General features: G+C 41.0%; 1 protein-coding gene across 1 annotated transcript in view; it reads right to left on the reverse strand.

Moving 5' to 3' along the window:
* Positions 1–16,050, reverse strand: part of mrpl11 (mitochondrial ribosomal protein L11) — a 63,147-nt gene that overhangs the window by 32,316 nt on the left and 14,781 nt on the right. The window contains exon 2 of the mRNA XM_061686013.1: positions 12,226–12,388. Within this exon, the coding sequence (XP_061541997.1) occupies positions 12,226–12,348 (123 nt within the window). The 5' untranslated portion in view covers positions 12,349–12,388. The remainder of the gene's footprint in view (positions 1–12,225; positions 12,389–16,050) is intronic.

Consider the following 16,050-nt stretch of genomic DNA (forward strand, 5'->3'; position numbering starts at 1 on the left):
TCTTCGCAGAGATTTGAAAGACTCAATGGCCAGTTATAGAAAACACTTGATTTCAGTTGTTGCTTCTAAGGGGTGGCCTAAACAGTTATTAGCTTTAGGGTGCAATTACTTTTTCACACAGGTTGCTTTGAATATTTTTTTCCCCTTAATAAATAAAATCTCCACCATCTTTGTCTGATATTCAAAAAAAAACAAAGTGGGGAAACTATGCAAAAAAAAAAATTTAAGAAGAAGGCAAGTACTTTTTCACAGCACTGTATGTCTTTAGTGCTCATTCCTCCATATATCGTCGCTGTCGGGCAGAAACTTGGTATGTCCGAATATGGTCAGATTTTTTTCAGGAAGCAATACTATTGGTCTTTTCCCACATCATCTGTTATTTTGATACATTAACATTTTAAAGTGTTGAAAATAGCTTTAGAACAAATCTCTCTCAAACGCTCAACTGACAAGTGTTGTAAACTCTTCACTCACTTTGCGGGAGTCATGCAGCATTATGTTGTCTCAACAGATCTGAAGTATTAGCGCGGAATTTAATGTGGAAAGCAAGCACTGACAATGTGCTAGCGATGTGTCCTACCATTTTAATCAATCACAGCATAATAAATTTGCAGTTTTTTAGCAAATTATATTAGCAATTGAACATTATGTGGTGTTATGTTAACGTTGGTGCACAATGGAATCGAAGTTATAATACCCACTTTTGCATCATTCAAGTGGGTATTATAACTTCTATTCCATTGTGTCGGAGGCACGGTCGTCCCGACTCACCCGAATACCACCCGACGATGATATTGTTTTGTGTGTGCCAGTTTTTAAACTTTTAATGTTTTTTAAACTGTTGTGCATTTGCAGTCAGAGAAAAGTACCGTAATTGAGCAGGGGACTGTGAAGTCCGCTGCAATTAAATTGTTTGTCCAACTAAAAATCGCATTCAATCACATCTCTTTGCTGAAAAAAGTGTTCAACTCTTTTTTTGCTAAAACACTTTGGATTGTTCAAATTAAAGAAAATGAAGGTCTTTGGGGAAATGGCAGAATGCTTCAGGGTTTTTTTCCGCCAGTAAGTGGGATGGAGCGTCAGTGTGTTTCATTGATCTATTAGGTAGCTACCACAGTGATGAAATTACTATAACTTAAAGCGCCGCTTCTCATGGAATCCACGCACAAGGACTGATTAGAACATCACTTTTTTTCCACTGCTTTATTGAACAAAATAAGCTTACTTTGCGATATTTGTAGGATTGTTTTGTTACAAATCAGTTCCAATCATTGGGAAGCGCTTCTTGGCAATATGGTCATTAAGAACTCAACAGCAAGAAATAGTAGCAAAAGGGCAACACTTTCAAAATAGGACTACTTTCAAGCATTGTTTTGCTATAAAAAGCTTATTGTTGGAAATGACTTCTTCTCTACGTTCTCAAATTTTGTCACCCTGCGACCCGCATTTTCCTATTGTCGCCAAGTCACGACCCGCTTTTACAGAAGTGAAGAATAAAGAACATTAATTGTTCAAAAATAGCCTTTGAAAAAATGCACATGTTCATCATATTTTTAAACATAACATGCTTAAAGGTTCAAAGTGCGTTTCAGAGCACCTTATTATGAAACTGAGGATGAACATGACAACTTCATGTACAAAAATGAATAAAGTAAAATCACAATTGCACAAAATACAGCCACAAATTCTCACTCATATTGGTACTGATCGCTTCCTTGGGAAAGAGAAAATATAAAACAACAAAGACCAAGAAAGAGCTTTTGATGGCAAAATTATAATTTGTTTACAGACATATAACTATAAAACACGCCATAACACACGCGTAACTCCCTCCTTTTTCCACTCTCTCTCTTTCTGGATCTCTGCCCAGAATCTATAACCTATGAAAGTTCAACTTTTTGAACGGAATTATGGAAATAAATAAACTATTCCATGATATAATAATTTTGGGGGGAAAGGGTCTGTATGCCACAGGTAAGATAGTGTGTGGTTAAGAAGTTTGCAGTTGTGCTCAGCTGCATGCCACCAGGACAGAATAAAATCACACAAAAACAGAATGTTTGGTACTTGCCTTGGCACGCCTTTGCTAAAGATGTGGGCAGGTATTGGTAGCCTGTCACTCTCACACAAAAAAGGAGGGACTGGAAATAATTAAGGCTAATAAGGCCTTCAAGACAAATAATAGTCTCCCGGGCTCTATTCAAAGTTCATCAGACTCCATTTGCCGGTACACGGGGATACATACACATACACACACACACACACACACACACACAGACAGACAGACACACATGGACACAGGATTTTGGTGGCCCTAAATGAGATTTTATATGTGGCCCCAAATACATAAATATGTGTTCGATTCACATCACATCTGTAGGCCAAAATGACATCTAATTGGGGTGAGCAAACGTTTTGTGGTCAAGGCCTGCTTTGGATTTTTGAAATGGACAGATGAGGCAGGTCATTTGTAGATGAGAACGAACAGACAGACAGACACACGCACACAAAGCCTGTCATTCATCACAATTATGTCGGGGTATCGTTTCGTAATCCTCAAGTGCGCTTATGTTTAAGGCTCCAGACAAAAGTCTTGATGCGATAGCGTCAAGAGTTGCACCTGAGTGCACTGCCGGCATCTCTTCTACGCTTTCATAGTCCCATTACGCTAAAGTGGGGCCATTTGTCACAATACAAGTGCTTATTGTCTCACCACTTTAAAGGGCCACACTTGCAACACATATTTAGACGAATGAACACACTCGGCTGCAAAACGGGGAATTCATTTTGCACTTCTGGAGGGAGCCACATCATAGATATGGGTTCACTCAGAGGGCCCCCGCTGTATAACTGAAAATTATCATTCCATCATCTTTTGACATAATTTGCACTATGTAGTGGTACCTTGAAGTTTCATTCATTCGATGACCAAAATTGTAACTTCATTTACTTATTTACAGATTAATTTTCCCCATTGAAATTAATGAAAAATCCATTAATTCATTCTAGCCCTACCAAAAAAAAAATTTTGTTACGTTTTTAAAAAGGCTAAATTAGCACTCTGTTGTAAAATATAAATAATAATAAAAAAGAATGTAAAGAAACTGGTTTTATGAAGTGTAATTCAGCCAAAAGTCTCTCTCTCGCTCTCTCTCTCACACTCACACACACACACAAACACACACACAGTAGTATTTGAGTGTTAACGTGTGGCTTTAAGGGGCGTGCCCTAGTGAATGACTCACAAACCTGAATTTCACAGACAAGCTGGACGAGACGCTCTTCCACGCCTTGCTTTGCCACCATTGTGTGTCATCATAGGGCCAAGGAACAATGTTGAAGAGAGGGGAGGAGCTTCATTTGGTTAGCCCATAGCCTTGTCCACCGCCGTGGACATTTATTAGGCACGTGGACTCAAACTGTTCCACCAGCGAATATATTCGTCAGGTAAGTTTTTCAACATCTATTTGTTTGAAAATGGCTGCCAGCGAATGAGTTACGTAAATGATGTGACGAGCAGGATCTGGCCACGAGCCTCGACTTCGACCCCTGTGCAAAAGCAGCTTCAGTCGTGTAAGTAAACGGAATCCAACTCCCGTCAACCCTGTCTATTTCATCTCACCCGCTCTCCATTTCAAACGCACATTCGCAACATGCTTTCCCTCTTGGGTAACTTTACACATCTCTTCCACAAAAGGTAACTTTTGAAATCGGTCGCAACTGCTAACCTCTGGATACACTTTTCAGTATTTTCCCTGAGCTCCCGACAGACTCTCACAACTCAGAGTCACAAAGACATCCCTTTGTGCGTTTATTTCTTTCCCCGACGCTCTTTTCGTCTTCATCATTTGTGCTAATTTCAGTGTAGCCCGTAATTACTCTCCAAAGGAAAAGCTTTCAGTTCTTTTGTCTCCTGCTCCTTTTTTATTTCTCTCGTTTGTTTGAATTTGCTCCGCAGTGGACAGGCTTCGTACTTCTTTGCACTGTCAGTTGTGAGTCGCAGGCAAGGAGAAGAAAGCCTGATGCTGCCGCCTAAACCAGAACTGCGGCTGACATATTACCATTTGTTTACCATTTTATTCGCTTGCACACACAAACACGCACACATGGGGACACACACAGACACGCACACACACTGAAACATAAGGACACGGACACACAGGGACAGTGACATATACACACTGACACACATTCACAAACCCGCACACATTTGGATGGACACACACACACACAGAAGAACACAAACAAACACAAGACACTCAAGAAAAAAACACAGACACATGAACGCGGACACAAACACACTGAGGGACTCATACGCACACACACAAACCCACGCACTCTTAAATTCACATGATGAGCCACCTTAAGACCGATGATGAGGCAAACAGTCCAAAAGTAACAAAAACAACACACTGTACAGACGTCTTTGGTCAGATCACCTTTCGACAAACACGCGTCTTTGTTTTGTGTGGCCGCACACTCAGAACCACATCACCTCATTTACCTCGCGACGCAGCGACTGCCACCGTGCGCCTGCCGGCGCTCGGCCGCACTTAACCGACAGACTGGCAGCTAAATCTTTCATCAGAGCGCACGCTGTCAACCCTGCAGCTGGAGGAGAGAAGTTCAAAGCAGGCACCAGAGCTGGCTGGGGAATGAGTGGCAAACTTCTAAATGGCGTCATCAAATGGACATGACACCAGATCGCTACAGTTGTAGAGGAAAGTCAAAAAAACGAACTGTGTATTGTTGTACGGTTAAGGGCCGTGGCCCAGTGCGCGACATCAGGAGCTGAAGTGGGTTGGCTACAATTGGCCGGTTGGTCTACGTGTGAGTGGCTGGGCACAAGTTGTGGCCTACAGCAGCTCCTTGTGAGTGTTTTCATTTTGTATTTGATTGTTTGACCCAATCAATAAACGGCTGGAAGTGCATCCACTACTTTGTCTCTCCTTGCCGACATGCGATGGCATTACAGTACCGTAATAGGGTTATGCGCAACCAACTTCCACATTTGGCAAAATAGGTCGAAGCACCTCGTCTGGCTCGAGTAAATTGCGAAGCCCTATAGCGGGAGACCAGGACAAAAGCTCTCGTAGGAACTTTAACCGTCTACAAATTCTTTTGTTTAACACCAGATGTCACCACAGAGCTACCAAAAATGGCAATATCTGATGATTAGGCTTTGTTCATGTTTACATATATCATATTTGCATAAAGAAATGATATACGATAACATCGAAACAAAACACACCGGTAACATCTGCCTCTCTGTTGACAACATCACACTGGGTCCCTCCCCTCACACCCGCAACATAGGAGTAGTCTTTGACACCGACACCCACCTCACCTTTGAGACCCACATCAACAACATCACAAAAAACAACTTTCTTCCACCTCAAGAATATTGCCCGTCTCCACCCATCACTTTCCTTCACCGCAGCTATAACTCTGATGTGTGCTTTCATCACATCAAGACTTGACCACTGCAACAGCATCCTTCAGTATATCCAGAACTCAGCTGCCCGCTTGCTCACTCACACCCACTCCCGAGACCACATCACCCCAGTCCTTCACAATCTCCACTGGTTCCCCATTCCACATCCAGTACAAAGTCCTTCTACTCATTCACCAAGCCCTCCATAACAAGGCCCCCTCCTACCTTTCCGACCTCCTCCACCACCACACCCCCTCCTGTAGCCTCCACTCCTACGACAATAACCTTCTCTATCCACCTCCCCGGACCAAGCATGGAACCTGGGGGAACAGAGCCTTCGCCATCTCTGCTCCCACCCTCTGGAATCTGCTCCCAAAACCCCTATGTGACTCTTCAGACGTCTCCATCTTCAAATCCCAACTGAAAACTCACCTATTCCAAACTGCTTTTAATGTGTAAATCTGCCCTGTTTTTCTTGTCTGTCTTTTATTTTTAAATTTTAATTCTGTTTTCATCCTAGCATGTTTGATTTTATTTGCAAAGGGTCTTTGACTACCCTTTAAAACCGCTCTATAAAATAAATGTATTATTGTTGTTGTTATTAAAAGGAAGTGACATTTGAGATGCTGAATGTCAAACAAAGCAGTCCCGCACAAAGCACAACTAATTAAGCCTGATCTGTGAGATGTGTCTGATAAAAATGGGATTTTCGACATTAGATTTCAATTGCTACCAAACTAGAAATCTGAAACAGGAGAATAGATAGATTTTCACTTTCTTTTAAACTATTTTTTGAACGTCATTGGAAGAATTCGGACCCATCAGAAAAAAACATCTGACATCTCCGTGGCGAAGGTCATCAGAAGTACTAATTACAATCCCACAAGGGAAATTCAATTAGATTTTTCAATGTGATTCACCAAATCAACATAAGTATGTTCTACACCAGCCTTACCAAAATAAAAGCCCAAATGGAGTCTTGGGCTGAAAATGTCTGGGGAAAGGCTGTATTAAACTATAAAATCAAGACAATAGTTAAAATTTTACAAGAAAGGTTTCCAGCAAAACACTGTTCACTTTGAGGAGATACTTTTAAAAGCGCAAAGCATTTGCATGTTCTAAGATGATTTATTATTCATTTTCATTTCATTTTTACAGTTTAAAAAAAAAGAGTTAATTAAAAAAAAGCCATATTCTTCGTCCCATGCTACATGCTTTAATCAAATGCAATATCTGCAATTGGCAGCGTGAAGGTTATGTGGTGCCTTCATGAACAATAGAGAATGAAGCAAAAAAAATTCCGGAGCAAATTAACGAGGGCAGAGTGTAAGACGAAAACAAAACCTACTTCCTCATTTGGCCCACTGGCTTGTAAAATGGAGGCTAATGTATACATTGGGCAAGGAGGCGGCATGGATCAGGTGGTTGAGTGGTCGCCTCCCAACCCGAAGGTTCTGGGTTTGACCCTCAGCCCTTGTGACCATGTCAAAGTGTCCTTGAGCAAGATACTGAACCCCCAGTTGCTCCTGATGCTACGTCATCAGCAAGTGAACGAGGAGACGGTGTTGAAGCGCTCGGAATACACTGAAGGTAGAAAAGCACTATACGAGTAAAAATCCATTTACCATACAGACAGGTGGCAATTATGCCTCTGGTGCAGAAACTGTGAAGGAATTGTGTCAGATTGTGGCACCCACCTGCACAAAGGAGACAAGAACAAGAATGGGAGTAGGACGACTAGAAGACCAAAATAAGAATAGGCGTAGGGAGAGCGCTCTGGCTGGAGGTGGAGGGGCTGAGACAATTGTGTCATTTTTGAAAATGATTTAAAACATTTGCAAATACTAATTTTAAACCCAGAAGGGAATTTGAACTAGACTTTTTTTTTCTTTTTCGTGTGATTCACTTTTATGTTACCGGCCTGACAGAGCAAGCCTGCTCTAAACCAGCCGTTCCCAAAGTCAGGGACCAAAATGAGCAAGGGATATGTGAAAGGCTGCTCTAAACGATCAAATGATTCCATATCATAACTGACTGCCTGTGATAATAATACACCAAAAAGACATGAAAATGGAAAATAATTGATTAAAAACCCTATAAAGTGAATTCAGAGATATGTTTCTCTTCTGAAGATAATTGATGAAAACGTGCTAACACTGAGAGCTGTGTAGTTCTCAATTGTGGAGATATGGCTTTAAATTGTGGGCCACCATTTCAGTTTTCCTCATTTTTTGGGGGCGTAGCAGCGCCGCATGTCGCACTTTGGACTCCAGCATTAGTCACTTCTCCCACATGGTCACACATCTAATGTACAACATTTAGACCCCATTTGATCTAATGGTGTATGCATTCGCTGAAGTTCAGATTTACGGGGTGTTTTTTTCATGTTTTTTGTGTTGTTTGAGCAGACGTTATACACTGCACTCGCATTGGCATACATCAGATACGTATCAGACTTGATTAAACATTTAAAAGAGGACTGATATCGATCTGAAGATATCTGATTCTGTGCACTTTTTTTTCTATTTATCTTGCGATGACTCGTATCCCAATCGTGCCAGCTGAAACCCAAAACAAATTGTCCCTTGAACCATGCAGTGTGAATCCAGCCAAGTCATTCATTCATACATACAAAAGTATATATATACATTAAGTTCATACTGTATATTCTGCCGTAGGGCCCGACCAATTAACTCGTCTGATATTAGCCCTTTTCAAGTTGGCAAAAAACTACAATCACATTACAACATATGACAAAGATAATTACATTCAAACAAACAACAATATCACGTTTTTGGTAACTTTCAGTGTTTGTATCTATATATATTTGTTAAAATTAACCAGCCAATTAATCAGTTATTGGAATTTTATTCGCCAGATATCGGCATTAGCGTCGGCCTCAAAAAACCCGCATCGGTCTGGGTGTATTCTGCACCCTCAGCAAATCAAATCAAGGTGGCATTCATTAAGTGAATCACTGGTTTTGATTGAAAATGACACAAAATAATATCGAGCAGTGTACTGAGAGGTGTTCCTAATATTTCGCCCACTGCATTTGCATGCACAAGAGCGGATCACTTTTCAATATAATTCACACTGGTGCAACACCGCCACCCATTAAGGCCTCACTGATGAACATTAAGAAGAATTACGACCTTTCTGACAGTGTCAATAAAAGCCGGAACATTATAAGATTCATAAAAGGCGGCATTGACTGCAGAAGCTCCTCATAAAAGCACCACAAGTGTGTTTTAACAAGTATAAGAGGGGCAGAAATTGGAAGCAATTGAAGCATCGGTGCAACTCTTCATTACGGAATATTTAACAGTACATTTGTCCTTTTAATAGAGAAGTTACTTTGAAACCTCAATTCACTCTATTGCCAGTAAGACATGCCAAATTCCCGCAAAATAAACTGCTTGTTGGTCAGTGCTGATTGGCACAAATGGTTCCCATTTTATTGTTTTTGTTTTCGCTCATCTGGCAACAAAGTTATTTATCAAATAATGCCAAAGACAGGGCTGAGTGCTTTTACACAGCCCACTCATAGTGGCTCAAAGGGCATAAGCTTGATGTGGCTGTGTGACAGGATGATGTTTCAGCAGAGACTTATTGCATATCAAAATAGTGACTGTACCACCAGAACAGCTCAGTTTGCGAAACCCAGATGTGGCTTGCGTTTCAAACAAAGCAATCTGACACAAGCACAACTAACTACCACCTAATCTGATGAGATTCAGCAAATACAGTGGTACCTCGACTTACGTGTTTTACTGTTTGCCATGGCTCGGACGATTTGTTTTTTTTTGTCTTGACTTGGAAGCAAAAAAAGGAAAAGGAAGAGGACGGCAACGTTACAAATCTACCAGCGGACAAGGGAAGATGCACCGTAATACTCAACACAGAAAAGCTCACTGCCCTCCAGGACGACGATAACACAAAGGCTTAAGAGGGATCCCACCAGTGGATACAAGAAGAAGATCATACAATGCCTTCAGAAGCTTGAAAAGGAGAAAGGACTTGACCACCGCATGTATCCAAGAGAAGCGATACCTTGCATTTATGAGCTTCCTAAATTCCACAAGGAAGGGGCGCCCCTCAGACCAATCGTCAGCAGCATCAACTCCCCCACGCACAGCGTTGACAAATATCTTCAGCCCATACTCCACACCCTGTCCAGAACTACATAGATTTTGCCAACAAGGTCCAAAACCTGAGGCTTGCCACAGATGAAACCATGGTATCTTTTGATGTCACCTCGCTGTTGACATGCATCCCCACCACTGCGGCCATTTATGTAGTCAGGCAACGGCTACAACAACACTACGGCATAAAGGACAGAACCAGCCTCAGCTAAGGACAGGTATGCGATCTACTTCAACTTTGCCTTAGCACCACATACTTCCAGTACAAGGAACAAGGAAGTGGAAAGAAAAGCACCACTGGACTATTTTCAAGGAACTAAGCCCAGCCACTGGTTCAGGTATGCCGACAACACATGGGTTAAGATCAAACCCTGCAAAATAGATTTGTTAACTGAACACATCAACTCTGTGGATGGAAACATCCATTACACTCGCAAAGACATCAAAGAGGACACCTTGCTGTTTTTGGGCTGGGAGGTGGTGGTGGGAAAGGACAAAAGCTTCAATATTGAGGTTGACAGAAAACCTAACCACACGGACCAGTACCTTCTATTTGACTCTCATCACCCACTGGAACTGGGACTTGTTCTCAAGCTAGTTACACACTTTTGATTCCACGATCGCAATATAAATCACAATACCGTGTTTAGACTAGTGGTGGCACATACTTCTTGCAAAAGAAAAAAATGGGTTGAGTTCCCCTTTAAGCAATTTCTATTTGAACACAAGCAGTAGTACCACATGCAGAGGGAGCATACAATACTCACAGACATATATTCTTTATCCTTTTGCAAAAGCGACTAATATAATTGCAGTTTAGTTGAACGGTCTTCTGTGTTGCATCATCTATTACACGTAGTTTGTCTGATACTTTTATATTGCCCCCTGGTGGTCAAGGCACACACAACAGAATGAGCAGCACAAGGTCCATTGCATTATTGTGATGTACAAACTGCTTTAATTTTTACACTCTAATAAATCATGTTATCAATGTATGGTTTCATAAAGTACAATAATATACCGTGCTATTTTTCCTATTAAAAGACAAAAACATTTTGGGTGTTTTTGTGGGCCACTGGAACTGAAGAATGGCAGTTAAGAAATAAACTGGTTTTACAAAGTGTAAAATATATACAAAGTAATCCGTACAGGTGGCGTTTGTGTCTCCGGTGCAGTAAGTGTGAGGGAATTGTTGTGTCAGATGGAGGCACCCACTTGCACAAAGGAGGTGTGCGACTAGAATAAAAATGGGAGCAGGGAAAGCACTAGGAGAGGAGAATGAGGTGGAGGTGAGGCTGAAAAACTGTGATTTGCAAAAATGGGAAAGGGAAAGAGCAGGTTGCACTGCAGCTAATAAGAGTTCCACGCAGACGGTCAGGTGAAGCCCTTCTACTGTAGGCCTTATGTGAATCCCCGGTATGTTGCGGTTCATCATTTGTGCCCTCTCTATTTCACAGATTTTGTTTCATTTGTTTTTGTTTTAAGCAGTTGTTTCTGTTTTGTACGGTATAGTGTGTTACTGCTCAGTGTGTGCGTGAAAGTAGACGTTTTTGAAGGTTTGTAATTCCTGTGACATTTACGCTCATGGCGGCACGGTGACCGACTGGTTAGAGCGTCAGCCTCACAGTTAAGAGGACCCGGGTTCAATCCCCGGCCCCGCCTGTGTGGAGTTTGCATGTTCTCCCCGTGCCTGCGTGGGTTTTCTCCGGGCTCTCCGGTTTCCTCCCACATCCCAAAAACATGCATGAATTGGAGACTCTAAATTGCCCGTAGGCATGACTGTGACTGCGAATGGTTGTTTGTTCCTATGTGCCCTGCGATTGGCTGGCAACCAGTTCAGGGTGTACCCCGCCTCCTGCCCGATGACAGCTGGGATAGGCTCCAGCACCCCCGCGACCCTAGTGAGGAGAAGCGGCTCAGAAAATGGATGGATGGATTTACGCTCATTTCTGTTAACCCATTTATGGCGTTTCACATGATAAGGTGGCATTAAAGCTAGCGGACTTTGGTTAATATGGTTTGGTAGAACAGTTTGGTGTTTATATATACACTGTTAATTCTCTTTTGTCGATTGTGATGCTGCTCTGTGTGTTAAAGTAGCAGTTTTTTGAAGGTTTTTAATTACTGTGACATCTATGCTAATTTCCATTAGCCTCTCTATAGTGTTTCACATATGTAAGCATTAAGCTAGGGGTCCTTTTTTCATGATCCGGCTTGATTGAACATTTTGTTGTTTAAATGTACAATGCTTGTTTATATTTAGGTTTTTTATGTGTCCGTTTCACAAAAACATTCTCCTGGGAGTGACAAATAAAACAGCTTTAAGCAAGCACGTTTTGCTTTCTATTCAACCGTGAGTCTTCTTATCATTTTCTCAAAGACATATTATCTGATAGTTTCCCATGTCCTTACAGCGAGAAAGAGAACACAGGCAGTAAGGAATACTTTAAAAAGTGTGTTTTAATGTTTAGATGTGTTTCAAGTATGAGGGAAGGGGAAAACTACATAAAAACAAAAACATATTGTCTCTCTATATTGTGGTTTGTGTGTGGGTCTCGAACGTGTCCCACGCAATGAACGGGGATTCACTGTACTTCGGTTAGTACGACACCGTTGATCACAAGAGGAGGGAAAAGGTCATTTTACCTGTCCCAGGGTGGGGCCCAGTGGGGGCCCAGGGGCCGCTTGTCCTGACCTGACTATAGCCCGGATCACACCGCTTGTGTCCAACTTCTTCACAGCCTTGGCTGCCTTGGAGATCTTTGACATGTTTCCAGCTTTCCACCAAGCCAACAAGAGAATCCAGCCACTGAAATGATGACGCAAAGAAAATCAACACAGCAAATTAGCATGGCTACATAATATAAGCACACTAAGTGATTTATACACGGGGCTCATCGAAACATCATCAACTTAAAAAAAAAGTAAATAGCGAAAGCCACAGGCGAAAACAGTGCCTCCTGCAGTAGGCGAGTAATTAAAAAAAAAAGACCTTTCTCTTCGAGCGGCACAGCAAGAGCTGGAAGTGGCGTTAGTAGGATGGGGTGGTGAAGGTGTGGATGAGCAGCAAAGTGAGATTCTCTACATGCCGGAGTCGAGACAAACGGCGGGATTAAACCTTTAAACCTTTCCTTGAAACCTGCGGGGAACACGCCAAAAATGCCTCACATCGTTTTTTAAGATGTGTCACCTCTAAACGCCAACAGTGGGGGGTTAACTGTCAAGGGCGTGGGAGGATAAAAGGGTACCTTTACACTATAGTACAGCCGCCAAGTAAAAATGGGAACGGGATTTTCTTTGAGTTTTGAAAGTTTCATGTCAACCAAAAAAAAAATGCAGCACGCATAGTTATTACACCCGCTCGTACTTTACACATATGCACAAGTCCTCCATTTTTAGCAACGATAATTTTTTGTGTTTACACCAGTAGTTTTCAAACTGGGGATGGGGAATTTGGTGTTCACAAAATAATTTGCGATAAATTAATAAGGTATATATATATTTTTTTTTAAAGTGCATACCTACATACAGTAGGGGGACATTAATAAAACAATGAGAAAAAAAAAATACTAAACCAATTACTTCTCCCTACTAGGGTTGGGCACCGAGAATCGAGAACCGATTGGAAGCGGTTCTCCTGGAATCGTTCAAATTTAAAAATTTCGGTTCCCGGTTTCGATGCTTAGTCCACCGACCCTGAAGAAGTGGCGAAAACCAACGAAGAAGCGGCGAAAACCAACGAAGAAGAACGTGCACGAAGACGTGCTTGTGCCCAACGCCGTCTTAACTTTGTTCAAATGAATGACCAGCCGCCTCAGTGCACTACTTGGAATACGATTATATTGTGCAAAGGAGTTTTTCACGATGTGTAGCGTCTGACACGCTGCGAGCCTCAGCCTACACCGAGCGGAGCTTCAGTGAAGTCAACTCTCAGTCAATTGGCTGAGTGAAACAATAAAATACATCTTTTCCAACATTGAGACAGCGGTCTCAAACAGGGGGACGGTTTGTTTCACTTTTGCACTTTCGCGTTTATTTTAGTCTTTAAAACAACGTAAGAGGCGATGACAGTAAGAAAAAAAAAAAAAAAAAAAAAAGCTTAACAAAAAGCTAAAACCTCACCGTAGCAACAATGAATTGGGGAAAAAAATTCACATAAACGTCTCACAGTATCACAAACACTAACCTCGTGCCTCATCGGCAGGTAAGGAAAGGAATCAAAGTTTTATAGTATTTGGTTCCATCCATAAAAAAAATAATAATAATACATCACCGGTGCTGTGTGAAGTTACTTTTTGTGCCAAAATGCTGAGTTCTGGTGCGTACCCTTCAAAATAAAAGGCTTCCATCTTAAAACAGGAAGTTAAAACTTGCACATATTAACCTTTTGACATGATAAAACAGCCCCAAATAACGATTTTAACAATGCTATATTTAACTTTTAGCTGAAACATTAATTAATGAATATTAAGTCAATTGGGTTAGTTCGACACACATTGGCTTTTAGTTCATAGGTTTGATATTGATACTGGTGATAAAGAACCCAGAGTCAAATGTTCATTTTAGTCTATGCTGCGGGCTGCCAAGAAAATGGATGTTCATAATTTAGACACCCTTTATTTAAACCATGCAAATGTTTTTGACCCAGCCCCCTAAAAGAATCGGAATTGAGAATCGTTTGGAACCGGAATCGGGACCGGAATCGCTCAAATTCAAACGATGCCCAACCCTACTCCCTCCCTTAGCATAATATCATCACATAAATCTGAAATCTCTGTATTTTGTTTTGGGAGGGGGGGGCGGGTGGACATTATTATTATTACAGAAATAAAGACCTCTTCCTCTAGAACAAAAGGCATATTTTTTCAAGAATATAGCCCTATTTGTTTAGAGCGTAAAGGCAAAACATATTGTGAGAGAAAAGTAGTTTTTGGGAAATTCACTTGTTAAAATATGACTCTTTCCTTGGTTAAACTTTGACTTTAATATCATAATATTCTGACTTCATCATGGAAAAATACAACTCCATTCTCATAAGATTTCCACTTTTTATCCTGATAAAATACTGTACGTGTTTGTTTTTGTACATAAGGAGACTTCAGACTCTGAGTGTAGGATGTGTGCAGTATATGTCAGTATTGTCATGCATGAACCCTAGAGAGGTTTTTTTCCCCCCTTCCCCACCATCTCACTTCAAAAAGCAAATTAGGAGTCAATTAGTTGAGTGGGGAGAAAAGCCTGAAACAGTGACCTTTCTCTGGGGAGGCCGAAAACATAAATGCAGGCTTGTAATCCTCTGATGGAATAAAAGTGATACTGGCACAGCCGCTCAAAAAAAAAAAGAAAAGAAAAGAAAAGAAAATAGGAGCTGGAAAGAAAAAGAAAAGATCAACGACAGGAGCCGGGGGGGAATGTTTTAAGGTGGAGCCTTGCAATTCGGGGGGTGTTCGGCATTCGATAAAAATAAGTACTTGAGGGGAGAGACATTATAGTGATGATTTATCATGGGCAGCACAGGGTATCCAATGAGATCAATAGAAGAGAGACAACTAGCAAGATGCATGGGACCTCATGCTGTTATAGAGTCACTAAGAGAAGGGAAGAAAAAGTGAGCACTTGGAATACAATGAGGGGATTTTTGCAAGGTGCAGCAGCACGGGCATTTGGCGACTAAGCTACTTGAGTGAAGAAAAAGTGTGTGGCGCCTAGGGTTGCACGTTGTACTGGAAATAAAAAAAAAGAAAAAGCGACACTCTATCATGTTTTCTAAGTAATGGTATTAAGAGGTACATTGACGTCAAAAACAATACTATCCCACGTTTTCTAAATACTATACAAGTATTTTTTTTTTTAAATGCAGCGACAGCGCTGTCCAACTCTGTTTAAAGTGGGCAGCACCTCTTTACAGTACAGAGAGAAGAAATGGCTACAAACTCTCACATTCTTGTGGATATGTAATTACACAATTACACTTATATTTACTTATATATTACATATACTGGATATACACAATCATGTACACACATTTACAATAAAAAATATATCTCAAATGTTCAATAGTGTTTCAAAATGTTCAATGTTTTGTGTTCAAATGTTACAAAATTTTAAAAAGGTACATTCATCTATTAAGATTATCCTAATTAGTATACTAATATTTTCAATCATAAAAAAAATTAAAATTGTAATTTGTTTTGTCAGCAATTATTACACTGTTTTTACTAATGTTTCAGGTCTTTGCCGTAGTATTGTTTCAGTACCTGCTATCGAGGTACTTTATGCAGGTATAGTTAGTATCTAAGCTACAATGTTGTTATTGTGAAAACACTAGTGGTGGCTGAAATCAATTCTGCAGCCAGACAAAGCAAAGGAGTCAAATGCTAACTTGCGTAAATGCAGAAAATAACCATCACAGTGGAAGAAATGAGTGGCAAAAACACCAACCAACCCACAGGCTTTGTGCCCGCGCGGTTG

This window comes from Phycodurus eques, chromosome 9, assembly GCF_024500275.1.
Source record: "Phycodurus eques isolate BA_2022a chromosome 9, UOR_Pequ_1.1, whole genome shotgun sequence".
Taxonomy (NCBI): Eukaryota; Metazoa; Chordata; class Actinopteri; order Syngnathiformes; family Syngnathidae; genus Phycodurus; species Phycodurus eques.